The sequence below is a fragment of the Sus scrofa genome, chromosome 4 (genome assembly GCF_000003025.6).
Source record: "Sus scrofa isolate TJ Tabasco breed Duroc chromosome 4, Sscrofa11.1, whole genome shotgun sequence".
In the NCBI taxonomy this organism is placed as follows: domain Eukaryota; kingdom Metazoa; phylum Chordata; class Mammalia; order Artiodactyla; family Suidae; genus Sus; species Sus scrofa.
The window spans coordinates 81,449,251-81,465,602 of record NC_010446.5 but is presented as its reverse complement, the minus strand read 5'-3'; the positions used below and the strand labels follow the sequence as shown (position 1 = coordinate 81,465,602).

At 40.2% G+C, this 16,352-nt stretch overlaps 1 protein-coding gene and 1 long non-coding RNA gene across 2 annotated transcripts in view; one reads left to right on the top strand and one right to left on the bottom strand.

Annotated features, from left to right (window-relative positions):
- Nucleotides 1-16,352, bottom strand: part of F5 (coagulation factor V) — an 81,636-nt gene that overhangs the window by 19,306 nt on the left and 45,978 nt on the right. Inside the window, 5 exon segments of the mRNA NM_214120.1 lie at nt 708-918; nt 2,270-2,506; nt 3,233-3,395; nt 5,548-8,485; nt 14,679-14,891. Coding sequence (NP_999285.1) covers nt 708-918; nt 2,270-2,506; nt 3,233-3,395; nt 5,548-8,485; nt 14,679-14,891 — 3,762 coding nt within the window.
- LOC110260298 lies at nt 4,508-9,878 on the top strand. The gene is made up of 3 exons (XR_002343342.1): nt 4,508-4,638; nt 5,690-5,693; nt 9,849-9,878. It is a non-coding gene; the product is annotated as an uncharacterized LOC110260298 (long non-coding RNA).

The window sequence follows — 16,352 nt, the reverse complement described above, 5'->3', positions numbered from 1 at the left end:
TCCTTCCTGATCAGAAATCTCAGAGCAATCACCTCCATTCATCAAGCTCTGAAAATAGGGCTTACTCATCTTTATCTTTTTCTAAGCCCTAAGTCATTCTTTTGGTTGTTCAAATCCTCAATTCTGCCTTTCTCTAAAACTGTAATTTCATTGTCAATTTTCAGAAAAAATTCCTGAACGGACTTCAGAGTAGATCTGCTTTCCCCACTTTCCCTACCCAAATGCTCTCTCCACACTCTTCTCCCCTTCCCAGATACCCAGTTTCCCATACCATTTTGTTCTCATATGATTTGGATGCCACCTGGGAACTGCTGGGAGCTACAACGATCACAGTCAACTTATTTTCAAAGTACATGTGGGTGATCACTTCTACATACGTAGCTGATACTTTAGAGATCAAGGAAGAGGTCTATTAACTGTTTAAATTGCTAGATAATGCTAATTCCTTTCCAATTTACATTACCAACTGAAACACACTGGCTTTCCTGTTGGTTTGTTTGGGATTGTTTTGCAGCAGCCTCTGTGTGCTATTTGTCAACTTCCCATCACCTGCCAACCTTCAGAGACATTTAAGGATCTGGTTTTAGTTAGACTGTCTAATCCCACAGAAGCATCTTATGCCTAGTCTTGAGAACACCTGTGGGCAGGAATCCCTGTCACCCCATGTGGTTTAGTTCAAAGATTAGATCAAAGTCAGAGGAAAATACCATGAAACTTATGGGAGTTTTTTACTTCTGATGATGTGAGTCTCCAAGACCTTGTGAACTTCTTTTCATAGTACCAACTCTTCTTTTCATCAAAGACCATAAAAAGTAGGACAAATTCTCTCATGTCCACAGGCATATTGTTCTCCTTATGCAGTGTTCCTTTTCGGCAGATCAGAAGGGGCCCTATCAGGCCCGAATGGATATCTTTTTCCTGGAAGACAGTAAGGGCAAATAGCAAATTTCCCTCAGGATTTTCTTTGCTCTTCTGACAATTACTGACTGTATAGAAAAGGAGACCTTCTTAGAGACTCTGAATTTGAAGCTTATAAATGAAGAGCTTAGTAAGCCTAGATTATTTATCACCTAATTCTGTAATGTTCATATTCTCTTCCTCTGATTAATCCTTTATCTCAACTTGGTAGTAATGATAGAGATGATAATAATAGTAGTGATACAATAATAAATACTATTTATTGTGTTAAATAGTTGCCTATAGTATCTTATTTAATTTTGACCACAACCCTACATGGTAAAAGTAAATTCATTTATTGAATGAAAATTACCAAGTGCCTACTATATATGCTATATACTGTTATCTCATTTTAAACTTTGGAAACCGAGGCTGAAAGAGGTCCACTAACTTTCTTAGGGCCACACAGTAACTGACAGGATAGGGATTGAAATCTAAATCTATGCTCTCTTTACCACACTTAAAATGAGGGAATCTTGACTTTGCAGTTCTTTTATTTAAAAAAAAAAAAAAAAAGAGCAGAACCAAGCTAATACTTGTTCAAAGAAATTGCAAATAAGCATCTTCCTTAGGTAGATAATCATTCTAACTGGGGCCAACTGTTTAAGTACCCTTACTCCTCTCCACTAAACAAATGCTTCTTACTGTCATCCAGCAATCTGTGGGGATTTGGTAGCTGTCAACTGTTGACCATAGTTCTTACATGTTCCTCTAGAAAGTAGGAGAGATATTTACTAAGAAATAGAGACTTGGGGTTCTCAGTTGGGGAGAGGGGAGGAAGTGGAATGGATAGGCATTTGGAGGGTTTTTTGGATGCAAACTGTTACTTGGAATGGATGGGCAGTGGGGCCCTACTGCACAGCACAGGGAAACGTGTGTGATTGGGTCACTTTGCTGTACAACAGAACCTGAAGAAACATTGTAAATCAACTATAATTTAACAATAATAACAATAATAGAGAGGAGTTCCCTTCATGGCTCAGTGGTTAACGAACCTGACTAGGATCCATGAGGACGCTGGTTCTATCCTTGGCCTTGCTCAATGGGCTAAGGATCAGGTATTGCCATGAGCTGTGGTGTAGGTCGCAGACGCAGCTGGGATCCTGCATTGCTGTGGCTGTGGCATAGGCCGGCAGCTGTAGCTCTGATTCAACCTCTAGCCTGGGAACTGCCATATGCCACAGGTGCAGCCATCAAAAGCAATAATAATAATAATATTAAAGAAAAAAAGAAATTATGTAGACTCTTCCATTTGGTGGCCTCATGTTATAAGAGTAGGGGAATGACAAAAACTCTGGATGGCTATGCTTACCGGGTTCACTGCTGAATAGTAGGCCCATGCCCTACAGGCAGAGCCAGGACTCTCTGGCCCCGATCGCTCAGTGGCATGCCAGACATATGTATAACTGCTGTTTGGTTGAACAGCATTGTCTTCCTTAAACCATTCAGGAGAATCATCTTCGTAAGTCTTTCCCTCTGATGATTTTTCATAGGAAAGCCCATGGGCATGAAGAGAGTATGGTCTGGATGCTAAATTTTTAAAACGAACCTTAAAAAAAAAAAAAAAAAGAATGATCCACAAATGTGTTTAAGGTTAACAAAAACCCAAGCCCCCAAATGTCAGCATTATGGGCTAAAAGTGGAGGGCTATGAAATTCGACCTAAGGTATAATGAAGACTTACAACTGTGAATCAGCTTTGGTCTACCATTCTGTGAGGTAGGGCCCAAGTAGTTTACCCCAGAAGCACCAAAACAGGTTTGTTTTTAGGCTCAAAACAAAAGGATTGATACCATCTACAAAGGAAATGATAAATATAGGCACTACAGATTTGAAAATGATTGAGGCTTGGTTCTTACAATAAATGTTCAACCTACTGTGTAGACAAATGTGAATTCAAGTTAAAAATCTGGAGACAGAAGGTGTTTCAAACAAAATATGAATGGAATTAGGTGGGGATGTCTGGGAGGAGCAATTCAGTTGAATGTTTAGGAGAGGGTGGGGGAATTAAAAAAAAAAAAGTTGCTTAGGAGAAATGGAATTGGCCCTTACAGACTACACAGGAGCTCAGTAGTGGCAGACATAAAATTGTATCATTTTTTTTTCCTTAAGAGTGTCAAATTACTTGTCAAGCAGTCTTTGAAAAGAAATGTAGTTACTAATTTTGGAAAATAAGTAAACTACCCACAGCTCTCTTGCCACTTTCATCTCTACAACCCTCTGGTGCTTATAGAAATTCTTCTGATGATCTTAGCAATGCTCAAAAGATGACTTACTTGGATAACATCATCTACCTCAGCTCTAATAATAGGACCAAGGATGCCAAGATGCTCTTCATACTCCCCACGAGGATCAAGTTTGGTAAAAGTGCTATCAAGGTACTTTCGAAAAACCACTTTCTTGTATATGGTGTGCTCTGGAACATCATCGATGTCTTCCCTGAAATGATGATAGTAGCATTTGTTTAAAGAGCAAATCAAAGACCAGTCAAAGAGTTTAGGAAATTATCTGTTTCTGAATATAGTATCTGGCATAGAGAAGGCTTTGAATAAGTATTTGATAAACAAATGAATTAAAATATAAATGACTAAAAACACAAGCCAGTAAATATCCTTCAATTTCCGGCTCACATTTCATTTTGAGGTTTGTATTCCTATGATCCTTTAGATTAGGTCAAATCTCTCTATATCATTCATTACATTTATAAAGTATTACTATAGTATATATAGTAAATCCCTATAGTATTCTTTTAATATTTCTATAGTAGATATAGTAAATTATATATCATTTATTTGTGATAAATATCTGACTAATATTATCTGTCAATATCTGACTTTACCATTAGGGCAGGAATTGTGCCTAGTTTGCTTATAATTTTTATTTCCAGGGCCTATCAAGTTATCGGGAACATGGTAGGCATTCAATACATTTTTGTTTAATGTATTAATGAACAGCTATAATCATATGTTGACACAGCAGATTTTAATAGCAAAAGCAGACAAAGCCATGCAATGAGAGTGCCCGGACTTGGGGCAGGCAGATGATAATGGTCAGTTGATCTAGAGGGCCACCCTTATAAAGGCCACTGGATGAATGGGGGTGTTTTATACTCTGAAAGCTGCCACTCTTATCACATTTGTTTTTGCTAAATTGCATCATTCTTCATGTAGTTCACCAGCTCAGTCTGGGGTTAGAGCACATCAGCTTTTCCTACCAACTCATAACTTTCCGCAGAGTCTGAGATGGGACAAAAGCTTATCCATCAATTTTATAGTATTTGTTATCCAACACAAGCTATCAACACAGAACCCCATTCTGCCTGTCTTCTAGTCTTTCTGCCCTATTAACTCTATTCTTCCAGACCCTAAGCATAATATACGGTCTCACAGAACATATAGGGGGGAGCAAAACAACTTTGCCATAAAAGTGGGTTGCATGTCTAGAATGGGACATAAGATTTTGAAGAAACTTTTTCCATCCCTTTACACTCTGGAAAACCTTACTCCCTCAGGAGCTCATTTATAAATCTCCTGATAAACTAGTTATCAAAGGAATAAAATAAAACTTAACATGGATTAGCAATTTCAGTTGGGGTGACCTCGGAGTACAAAAAACCCTCCGAGTGATTTTAATCTAGACAAACCAGTCAAAATAATCATAATATCACTTATTGATCCAAAATGTAACATCCATCTCATATAGTGATGGATGTTACATTTAAATAGGATATCATGGGAGAAAGTCTCTTCAACTAGTAGAATTCTAATATGGAAATGTCAGGCACCCAATTAATGAAATAATTTCTGTAAGTCACACCATGCGTTGTTTTGCTTGCTCTAGCTGCACTTTGTATTTCAATTTGTTAGTGTAATAGTTAGTTTTTGTAAAAGCCGTGAGCTATGTTGGACAGTTCAAACATGGTCACCATGCTATGTCCTTGAGAAGCTGTAGGTGCTTCTTTGCCCCCTTTCTCTTTCCCTAGATTATCATCACAGAATATAGAACCCAGCCCACTATGACTTTCTACCCTTAAGCAAAAATTGAATTGCTAGCTAAATACTTTCTTAACAGCCATCCTCTTCTTGAGCTCCAGCTACGCAAGTCTTCAGCTTTAGAGCTTCCTCCTTCCACTGGCCCTTCATCACGCTGTCCTCTCTGTCTAGGATGCTTTGCCCTCTCCATCTTCTGCCTTGTTCACTCCTGTTCATCTTCAGATCTCAGCTCAAATGCCACTTCTCCAGACTAGGTTTCCCCAATTCTCTCATCACCATATATCACCTCTGCTTCTTGGTCTTTATTTATCACGGCTATTTTTTACACTCATTTATGTGAGCACTTAGTTCATATCCACCTGCCCAACTAGACATAAGCTCCATCAGGGCAGGAGTCATGTCACCTAAAGTAGAGAAGCTAATCTTGGAATTGATAATGGAAATAGTATAGGCCAAGTTGCAATGGAGGAACTCAATTATACTTAGTACAAATTATACATAGTATAATTTGCCCAGAATCATCTCTTTAGACTGTTGCAATTATTCTTTTTTAGCAGTAGTGGGAAAATGAGAATATAAAAGAATAAAAGTGGCCAAACCTTTGTGTAAATTTTGAATAATCCCAGGATAGTTCTTCAGCAGCAATGTAATAATTTCTTCTGTTTCCATTGTTGCTGCGAAGGTACCATGCGGCAATGTTGTCAGGATTTCTGGAGGAGTTAATGTCCGTCCTAACATCAGTTTGGTATGGGTCATCATACTCCACATAATCAATTTTGACATAGTCTTCTTCACTGTTCTCTTCCTGCTGCCTTGGAATAATCTCAACGTAATCTCCATCATCTCTACTGAGACCTACCACAACCATTGGATTAAATTCCCTTGGTATAAAAGTATTATTTAATGTAGAATGTGATGGAGGAGATGGCCTCTGACCAAGATCTGGAAAAGGGGAAGTCTGACCAAATTCTGGAAGAGTCACTGACTGACTAGATTCAGAAATGTAGGATGTCTTATCAGGGTCTAGATGAGGTGAGGTCTGCCTGAGATCAGGAGAAAGAGTTGTCTCATTGATGTCTGGAGAGAGAGTTGCCTGGCGAAGGTCTGGGGAAAATGGTATCTCCCTAAGGTCTGGGGAAAGGGTCACGTGGCTTAGATCTGGAGAGACAGTCTCATGGCTGAGTTCTGAGGAAAGGGTCATATGACTAAGGTCTGGGGAGAGGGTTGTTTGGCCAAAGTCTAGGGAGAGGGTTGTCTGGTCAAGGTCTGGGGAAAGGGTCATATGGCCAAGGTCTGGGGAGAGGGTTGTATGGCTAAAGTCAGGGGAAAGTGTTGTATGTCCAAGGTCTGGGGAAAGGGTTGTATGGCTAAGGTCTGGGGAAAGGGTCATGTGGCCAAGGTCTGGGGACAGAGTTGTCTGGCTAAAGTCTGGGGAAAGGGTCGTATGTCCAAGGTCTGGGGAAAGGGTTGTATGGCTAAGGTCTGGGGAAAGGGTTGTATGGCTAAGGTCTGGGGAAAGGGTTGTATGGCTAAGGTCTGAGGAGAGGGTTGTATGTCCAAGGTCTGGGGAGAGGGTTGTCTGGCTAAAGTCTGGGGAGAGGGTCGTATGTCCAAGGTCTGGGGAGAGGGTCGTATGTCCAAGGTCTGGGGAAAGGGTTGTATGGCTAAGGTCTGGGGAGAGGGTCGCATGTCCAAGGTCTGGGGAGAGGGTCGTATGGCTAAGGTCTGGGGAGAGGGTCGCATGTCCAAGGTCTGGGGAGAGGGTCGTATGGCTAAGGTCTGGGGAGAGGGTTGTCTGGCTAAGGTCTGGGGAGAGGGTCGTATGGCTAAGGTCTGGGGAGAGGGTCGTATGTCCAAGGTCTGGGGAGAGGGTCGTATGGCTAAGGTCTGGGGAGAGGGTTGTCTGGCTAAGGTCTTGGGAGAGGGTCACATGGCCAGGGTCTGGGGAAAGGGTTGTCTGGCTGAGTTCTGGAGAGAAGGATGGTTGATTGAGGTCTGGAGAGGTGGTTCTATGCCCCGCTTTAAGTTTCAAGGAAAAGAACATCTCACTAACATCAGTGGGGGAGGCCTTGTTTCTTAGGTCATAGTCGTGCATCTGGATGGGCTCTGGAAGAGAAGATTGGTGACTGGGGACTGCAGTGGAGTGTGTTGGGTCCAAGTCTTGAATAGGGGCTGTTTGATAGGGTTCATCTGGGGTCACTGTCTGATAAAGATCTAGAGGGGAGCTTGTCTGATGGGTGTCATTTGGGAGGTTCTGATTATGGTCAGGATGTGAGGCTATCAGGCTAAGATTCATAGAGGGGAATGTTTGATTGAGGTCTGTGGGAGGAAATGTTTCATTGGACTCATGGAGTAACAATGAATGATTTTGTCTCCTATCTGAAAATGGGGTGTTAGCCTCCCCTCTCAGAGGATTAAAACTCCTTGGAGATAGAGGAACATGGTGTACAGGCTTTCGTTCCTTTTTCTTTCTTCGAGTCCTAATAAAAAAACGGCCTTTCTTCAATATACTATTTCCTTCATCCTGTCTTTCTTGTAGAAGTTTATGTCTAGTTACAAAAATTGGATGGCCCCTCTGCTTTCCATGCTTGTTTGTAAAAGGGATGTTTTCTCCCCAAGACCTTGAGGCATTCTGGGGGTTGTTTGGCAACTTATTAACAGCCATGTCTTCATCAGCATCTTGGACTATTTCATAACTGCCCTTCTCAGAAACCAAATGCCACTTCCCATTAATAGTAGATGGATCCTTTCTTTCTAAGAGTAACAGATCACTGGACAGGTCCTCCAAGGGCCCAATACTGGAAGAAGAAGAGTTGTCTTGGCTTATATGTCTCCCAGTTTTATGTGCTGGGAATTCCATCTGGGAGAACCTATGCTTTGCTGCTTGGTCTCTTCCTGCCTTGAATCTTTTATGTTTAGGATGTTCTCGATTTCTGAATCCTTCTGTACCAAATGGAAGCAGGCTTATCCCTGTGATAACTGACTGAAGAGGATTTTCTATAGGGTCTTCAGAATAAGGGTCGGAATGCTGTGTTCTTCGACGGTTGAGGACTAAGTTCTTAACTAAGCCAGTGTGTCTCCGGGGGGAACCAGCTTTGGTAGCTTCTGGGTGAGGAAGAATTTTCTGAGGTTCTGTAAAGGTATTGGCAGGAGCCCTGCTAATGTTACCTGGGGAAGAAGAATTTGAATCAACAGCTCTATCAGTACTTGGAGGAATGAATTCAGAGTTGTTCTCCAGAGCTAGGGCGGTAAGATTGAACTCATCATCCTCCTGATATAATGATGAATTTCTGAATGACCTAATTCCTAATACTGAAGCTAGTAGGTCCTGGTAATCATATTCATCGTCATTCTCTTCCTCTTTGTTTTCTGAAGAATCATGCATTTTCCTTGTAGTCAGGGTTGTAGATGATGAAGGTTCATATATAATCTCATATGAGTCCTCGTCATCATCCCGGATACACTTAACATCCCTGAATTTCAGCTGTAGTTTTTTGTTTCTTGGATTGGAATTCATGGTAGTTAACATCCAAGTTCCTACAAAAGAGAGACAGAGAGAACAGATCTCTAAGCACAGAAAAAAAAAAAAAAAAAAAAAAAAAGGATATAAAAACCCTACAGTCCGGAGTTCCCGTTGTGGTGCAGTGGTTAACAAATCCGACTAGGAAACATGAGGTTGCGGATTCGATCCCTGGCCTTGCTCAGTGGGTTAAGGATCCTGCGTTGCTGTGAGCTGTGATGTAGATTGCAGACACGGCTAGGATCTGGCGTTGCTGTGGCTCTGGCGTAGGCCAGTGGCTATGGCTCCAATTAGACCCCTAGCCTGGGAATCTCCATATGCCGCAGAAGCGGCCCAAGAAACAGCAAAAAAGAAAAAAAAAGAAAAAAAAACCCTATAGTCCATCAAGGTAGATAATTTCCAATGCAATTTCATCAGGGATACTGTGGTCTGTGGGCTACTACTGATCTGTGAACTGTTGGTTACTCTTCTATGGTGACATAAGGAAAGAAATCAAGAGTAGCGTGTATAGACAACTTGACATTTCTATGACATCCATGCATGTGATTAGTGCACTTACCTCATTTAATAGAATATAGACTAAAAGCATTAGCCAGTGGATATTAGGGAGGAAAAAACCTTTCAGCACAGATAGTTTGAGAGTCACACTTTTAGAATATATTTAAAAAGGAATTAATCAAGAATGAATGCTTGGGTTGTGGGATGGAAATCTGGTGAAAATGGATTGTGATGATCATTATACAACTACAGATGTGATAAATTCATTGAGTAATAAAAAAAAGAAAAAAAATGAAGTGGACTTTGAATATTATAAACATCTTGTGAGCTGCACATTTTGTTAGAAAGCCGGAGTTAGGGAGTTCCTGCTGTGGCATAGTGGGTTAAAAATCTGTAGTGGCTATGGAGGTAAGGGTTTGATCCCCTGCCTGGCACAGTAGGTTAAAGGATCCTGCATTGTCACAGCTACAGCATAGGTTACAGCTGTGGCTCAGATTCAATCCTTGGCCAAGAAATTCCCATCTGCTGTGGGTGCAGCCATTAAAAAAAGGAGAGATAAAAAGAACAAAAGAAAAAAAAAAGCTGGAATTAGGGGGAGGATAGTGATGCTTACCCACATAAATAAGAGACATTTACATATTTCCAAGTAATAAATAATTCAGATGGGCCCAAGACCATTTTGAGACTCTTTGTAATGGTATAATTTTGCTGGCACGCTCAAGATTTCCTTGGATGTCTTCAGTAGTTACCATGTATTAATTTTCTACTGAGTCATAGGCACTTGACACTTGTTACAATTAATATGGTCAAAGTACATTCTGGAAGAAATGGACAATTTTCTAGAATCTTACAGCCTGCCAAAACTGAATCAAGTAGAAACAGACCAACTGAACAGACCGATCACTAGAAATGAAATTGAAGAGGTCATAAAATCACTCCCTACAAATAAAAGTCCAGGACCAGATGGCTTCACAGGTGAATTTTATCAAACATATAAAGAGGAATTGGTGCCCATCCTCCTTAAACTCTTTCAAAAGGTTGAAGAAGAAGGAATACTCCCAAAGACATTCTATGATGCCACCATCACCCTCATTCCAAAACCAGAGATACCACCAAAAAAGAAAACTATCGGCCAATATCATTGACGAAAATAGATGCAAAAATTCTCAACAAAATCTTAGCCAACCGAATCCAACAACATACCAAAAAAATTATACACCATGACCAGGTTGGGTTCATCCCAGGATCACAAGGATGGTTCAACATACGCAAATCAATCAGCATCATACACCACATTAACAAAAAAAAAAAGTCAAAAATCATATGATCATCTCAATAGATGCAGAAACAGCATTTGACAAAGTCCAACATCCATTCATGATCAAGACCCTCACCAAAGTGGGTATAGAGGGAACATTCCTGAATATCATCAAAGCCATTTATGATAAACCCACAGCAAATATAATACTCAATGGGGAAAAACTGAAAGCCTTCTCACTCAAATCTGGAACAAGACAGGGATGCCCACTCTCACCACTGCTCTTCAACATCATTTTGGAAGTCCTAGCCACAGCAATTAGACAAACAAAAGAAATAAAAGGCATCCATATAGGAAGAGAAGAGATCAAACTGTCACTGTATGCAGACGACATGATACTATACATAGAAAACCCTAAGGACAACCCCAAAACTACTTGAACTGATTAATAAATTCAGCAAAGTAGCAGGCTATAAGATTAACATTCAGAAGTCAATTGCATTTCTGTATACCAGCAATGAAACATTAGAAAAGGAATACAAAAATACAATACCTTTTAAAATTGTACCACACAAAATCAAATACCTCGGAATACACCTGACCAAGGAGGTAAAGGACCTATATGCCGAGAACTATAAAACTTTAATCAAAGAAATCAAAGAAGATGTAAAGAAATGGAAAGATATTCCATGTTCCTGGATTGGAAAAATCAATATTGTGAAAATGGCCATCCTACCCAAAGCAATCTACAGATTCAATGCAATCCCTATCAAATTACCCATGACATTTTTCACAGACCTAGAACAAACAATCCAAACATTTATATGGAACCACAAAAGACCCAGAATCGCCAAAGCAATCCTGAGAAACAAAAACCAAGCAGGAGGCATAACTCTCCCAGACTTCAAGAAATATTACAAAGCCACAGTCATCAAAACAGTGTGGTACTGGTATCAAAACAGACAGACAGACCAATGGAACAGAATAGAGAATCCAGAAATAAACCCTGACACCTATGGTCAATTAATCTTTGACAAGGGAGGCAAGAGCATAAAATGGGAAAAGGAAAGTCTATTCAGCAAGCATTGCTGGGAAACCTGGACAGCTGCATGCAAAGCAATGAAACTAGAACACACCCTCACACCATGCGCAAAAATAAATTCAAAATGGCTGAAAGACTTAAATATACGACAGGACACCATCAAACTCCTAGAAGAAAACATAGGCAAGACACTCTCTGACATCAACGTCATGAATATTTTCTCAGGTCAGTCTCCCAAAGCAATAGAAATTAGAGCAAAAATAAACCCATGGGACCTCATCAAACTGAAAAGCTTTTGCACAGCAAAGGAAACCAAAAAGAAAACAAAAAGACAACTTACAGAATGGGAGAAAATAGTTTCAAATGATGCAACTGACAAGGGCTTAACCTCTAGAATATATAAGCAACTTCTACAACCCAACAGCAAAAAAACCAATCAATCAATGGAAAAATGGGCAAAAGACCTGAATAGACATTTCTCCAAAGAAGATATACAGATGGCCAACAAACACATGAAAAAATGCTCAACATCGCTGATTATAAGAGAAATGCAAATCAAAACTACCATGAGATACCACCTCACACCAGTCAGAATGGCCATCATTAATAAGTCCACAAATAACAAGTGCTGGAGGGGCTGTGGAGAAAAGGGAACCCTCCTGCACTGCTGGTGGGAATGGAAACTGGTACAGCCACTATGGAGAACAGTTTGGAGATACCTTAGAAAGCTATACATAGAACTTCCATATGACCCCGCAATCCCACTCTTGGGCATCTATCTGGACAAAACTCTACTTAAAAGAGACACGTGCACCCGCATGTTCATTGCAGCACTATTCACAATAGCCAGGACATGGAAACAACCCAAATGTCCATCGACAGATGATTGGATTCAGAAGAGGTGGTATATATACACAATGGAATACTACTCAGCCATAAAAAAGGATGACATCATGCCATTTGCAGCAACATGGATGGAACTAGAGAATCTCATCCTGAGTGAAATGAGCCAGAAAGACAAAGACAAATACCATATGATATCACTTATAACTGGAATCTAATATCCAGCACAAATGAACATCTCCTCAGAAAAGAAAATCATGGACTTGGAGAAGAGACTTGTGGCTGCCTGATGGGAGGGGGAGGGAGTGGGAGGGATCGGGAGCTTGAGCTTATCAGACACAACTTAGAATAGATTTACAAGGAGATCCTGCTGAATATCATTGAAAACTATGTCTAGATACTCATGTCGCAACAGAAGAAAGGGTGGGGGAAAAACTGTAACTGCAATGTATACATCTAAGGATAACCTGACCCCCTTGCTGTACAGTGGGAAAATAAAAAAAAAAAAAAGAACTAAATCCCAAATTTACTTATCATGCAAGTGATTATACACAGTTTAAAAGAATCTCATTTTAATCTATTAATGCCTGCAAATGATCCTTCAGCTTTTCTCATAACTGTGCAGTTGAAAATATTAAAATAGGAGTTCCCGTCGTGGCGCAGTGGTTAACGAATCCGACTAGGAACCATGAGGTTGCGGGTTCGGTCCCTGCCCTTGCTCAGTGGGTTAACGATCCGGCATTGCCGTGAGCTGTGGTGTAGGTTGCAGACGCGGCTCGGATCCCGCGTTGCTGTGGCTCTGGCGTAGGCCGGTGGCTACAGCTCCGATTCAGCCCCTAGCCTGGGAACCTCCATATGCCGCGGGAGCGGCCCAAGAAATAGCAACAATAACAACAACAACAACAACAAAAAAGACAAAAAGACAAAAAAAAAATAAAATAAATCCTAAAATGAAAAAACAAAACAAAACAAAACTACCATGAGATATCACCTCACACCAGTCAGAATGGCCATCATTAATAAGTCCACAAATAACAAGTGCTAGAGGGGCTGTGGAGAAAAGGGAACCCTCCTGCACTGCTGGTGGGAATGTAAACTGGTACAGCCACTATGGAGAACAGTTTGGAGATACCTTAGAAAGCTATACATAGAACTTCCATATGACCCCGCAATCCCACTCTTGGGCATCTATCCGGACAAAGCTCTACTTAAAAGAGACACGTGCACCCGCATATTCATTGCAGCACTATTCAAAATAGCCAGGACATGGAAACAACCCAAATGTCCATCGACAGATGATTGGATTCGGAAGAGGTGGTATATATACACAATGGAATACTACTCAGCCATAAAAAAGAATGACATCATGCCATTTGCAGCAACATGGATGGAACTAGAGAATCTCATCCTGAGTGAAATGAGCCAGAAAGACAAAGACAAATACCATATGATATCACTTATAACTGGAATCTAATATCCAGCACAAATGAACATCTCCTCAGAAAAGAAAATCATGGACTTGGAGAAGAGACTTGTGGCTGCCTGATGGGAGGGGGAGGGAGTGGGAGGGATCGGGAGCTTGGGCTTATCAGACACAACCTAGAATAGATTTACAAGGAGATCCCGCTGAATAGCATTGAAAACTATGTCTAGATACGCATGTTGCAACAGAAGAAAGGGTGGGGGAAAAATTGTAATTGCAATGTATACATGTAAGGATAACCTGACCCCCTTGCTGTACAGTGGGAAAATAAAAAAAAAAAAAAAGAAAATTACTTGGAAGGATTAAAAAAAAAAAAAGAATAGATTTACAAGGAGATCCTACTGAATAGCATTGAGAACTATGTCTAGATACTCATGTTGCAACAGAACAAAGGGTGGGGGAAAAATGTAATTGTAATATATACATGTAAGGATAACCTGACCCCCTTGCTGTACAGTGGGAAAATAAAAAAATTATAAAAAAATATGGTCAAAGTAACTTTGTAAGGTGTTATTATTCTGTTTTCCAGTTGAATAAACCAAGGCTCAGTGAGGCCAGGTAACTTGTCCAATATCATGCAGAGTGGCAGAGCAGGATCTGAACTCAGGTCTGATCAACTCAAAAGCCCATGTGCTTTCCATGACACTGCTGTCTCTGAGGCTAGCCGCTAAGGCATTATATCAGATGATCACTAACTCTAGGGTGAAATGACTGTCTTAGAAAACTTAAAAAGGCATTTTGATAAAAGAAATGCTCTTTGGGGAGTTCCCATTGTGGCTCAGGGTGTTCAGGACCCAATGTTGTCTCCATGAGGGTGTGGGTTCGATCCCTGTCCTAGCTCAGTGGGTTAAGGATCTGGCATTGCTGCAAGCTGTGGCATAGGTCACAGATGCAGCTCAGATCCAGTGTTGCCATGGCTGTGGTGTAGACCTGTGCAGCTGCAGCTCCAATTTGACCCCTAGCCTGGGAGCTTCCTTATGCCACAGGTGTGGCCTTAGAAAAATATAATGCTTTTTACTATGATAGTCTGAAAAGCTGTAGCGAACTGGGTAGACCAGAGGTTCCTCTCTGTGTCCAAACTCTTACCAACATTATCCATTGTGACAGTCACAGATTCTCCACGCATGGGGAATAGAGTCAAGGTGTCCTCGTGCCTCTTTCCATAGATGAATGAGTGCCCAGTGAAGTGAATGGTCAAAATGTTATTCTGATTTCCCACACTGCAGAAATGCCACTGGACAGTGTCATCAAAGCAGAATCCTAGTGTGGGTATGCTCTCAGGCACATAGCCATTGATAGCTGAAAGAGTAAAGTCTGTTACAACATCAGACCTATACCAACAAAAGAGAATGTGTCATTATACCTAAGGTAAATGTCCCAATGTTACTGTGATTGCGTCAAAGCAGTAATTATCTGAGATAAGTCTTACCAGATCTAACATGTGACTAGAAGATCAAACTCAGACTTTTCAAAGGAGAGCTTATTCTCCTAAGTTAGCCATGGGAGAAATATCAGGATAAAGACAAAGCCTTTCATTCATATTGATTTATTTATTCATTTGTTAAGTGCATATTCAATATTTTGTATCCCAGGTTCTGCTTTTAAAGATATTCTGGAAATCAACTTAGAATATTACCTAGAGTAATTTTACCTGGAGGAAAAGTACAATATACTTCTTGACACATTAGTTATTGAATTAGAACTAATGTCCTTGAAAAAAGAAGCATATTTAGCATATGTTGCATTTTTATTGCTCCATCTTGCATATATATAATCTATAGTTTGGATTCAGATATCAAGTTCAGACATTTTCATTCTCTTTCAAAGGGATACAGTTCTAGGCAGTATCATTATTTACTTATATTCATGGTAATAAAATAACAGGTGTGATTTCTATGAGGGCAAGATTCACATTTTCCTGAGTTACCACTAGAGCCCTCCAGTACAATGCCTGGCACTAGTGAGCACTTAAATATTTGTTGAATAGCTGATATTATGTGTTTTTAGTTTGTACCCCACTCAAGAAGCTTTTCTAAATAGTCTATGGCTGCACTGTCTAACAGGGTAGCCACTAGCTGCAAGTGACTATTGGGCTCTCAAAATATAGTAATCTGGATTGAGACATGCTGTGAGTGTAAAATACACACTGGATTTCAAAGACTTAGAAATAGAATAAATCTCATGATTTTTAATATGATTATATGTTGAAATGATAATATTTATGATTATATTACATAAAACATTAAGATACATTTATTATATTTCACTTTCCTTTTTAATCTACTAGAAAATTTAAAGTTATATTTGTGGCTCATATATAATTTCTAATGGACATCACTGGTCTAGAACTGTGACAGATTCACTGCCAAAATGAAATTAAGCAAAGAAAGCTGAGGATAACTCCCTGTTTGAAATTATTTTTCTGGCACCTGCCAGTTCTGATACTCCCCAGTTGTCAGTCATCTGAAGCTGTGTGAACAGATGAAGAAATTACCTTCATATTTGTACTTACTTATCAGAGTAGGGGATCATAGGGACTCTCAACTCTGAGAACTCTGAGGGAGGGAACTCTGACCATTGTGGAGAAGTTTGCTTCCAACTGGCTCAGGGAGATTTCTCCCAGATATCCCATAGCAGTGGCATTAAGTGGTGACTTTAAAACAGCAGCAAATGCCTGAACTTTGGCTCAGGGAATTCCTCTGTTCCAAACTTCTTACTGCTCATTTCAAACTCATCATGGGTTGACTTTCCAAGACTCTT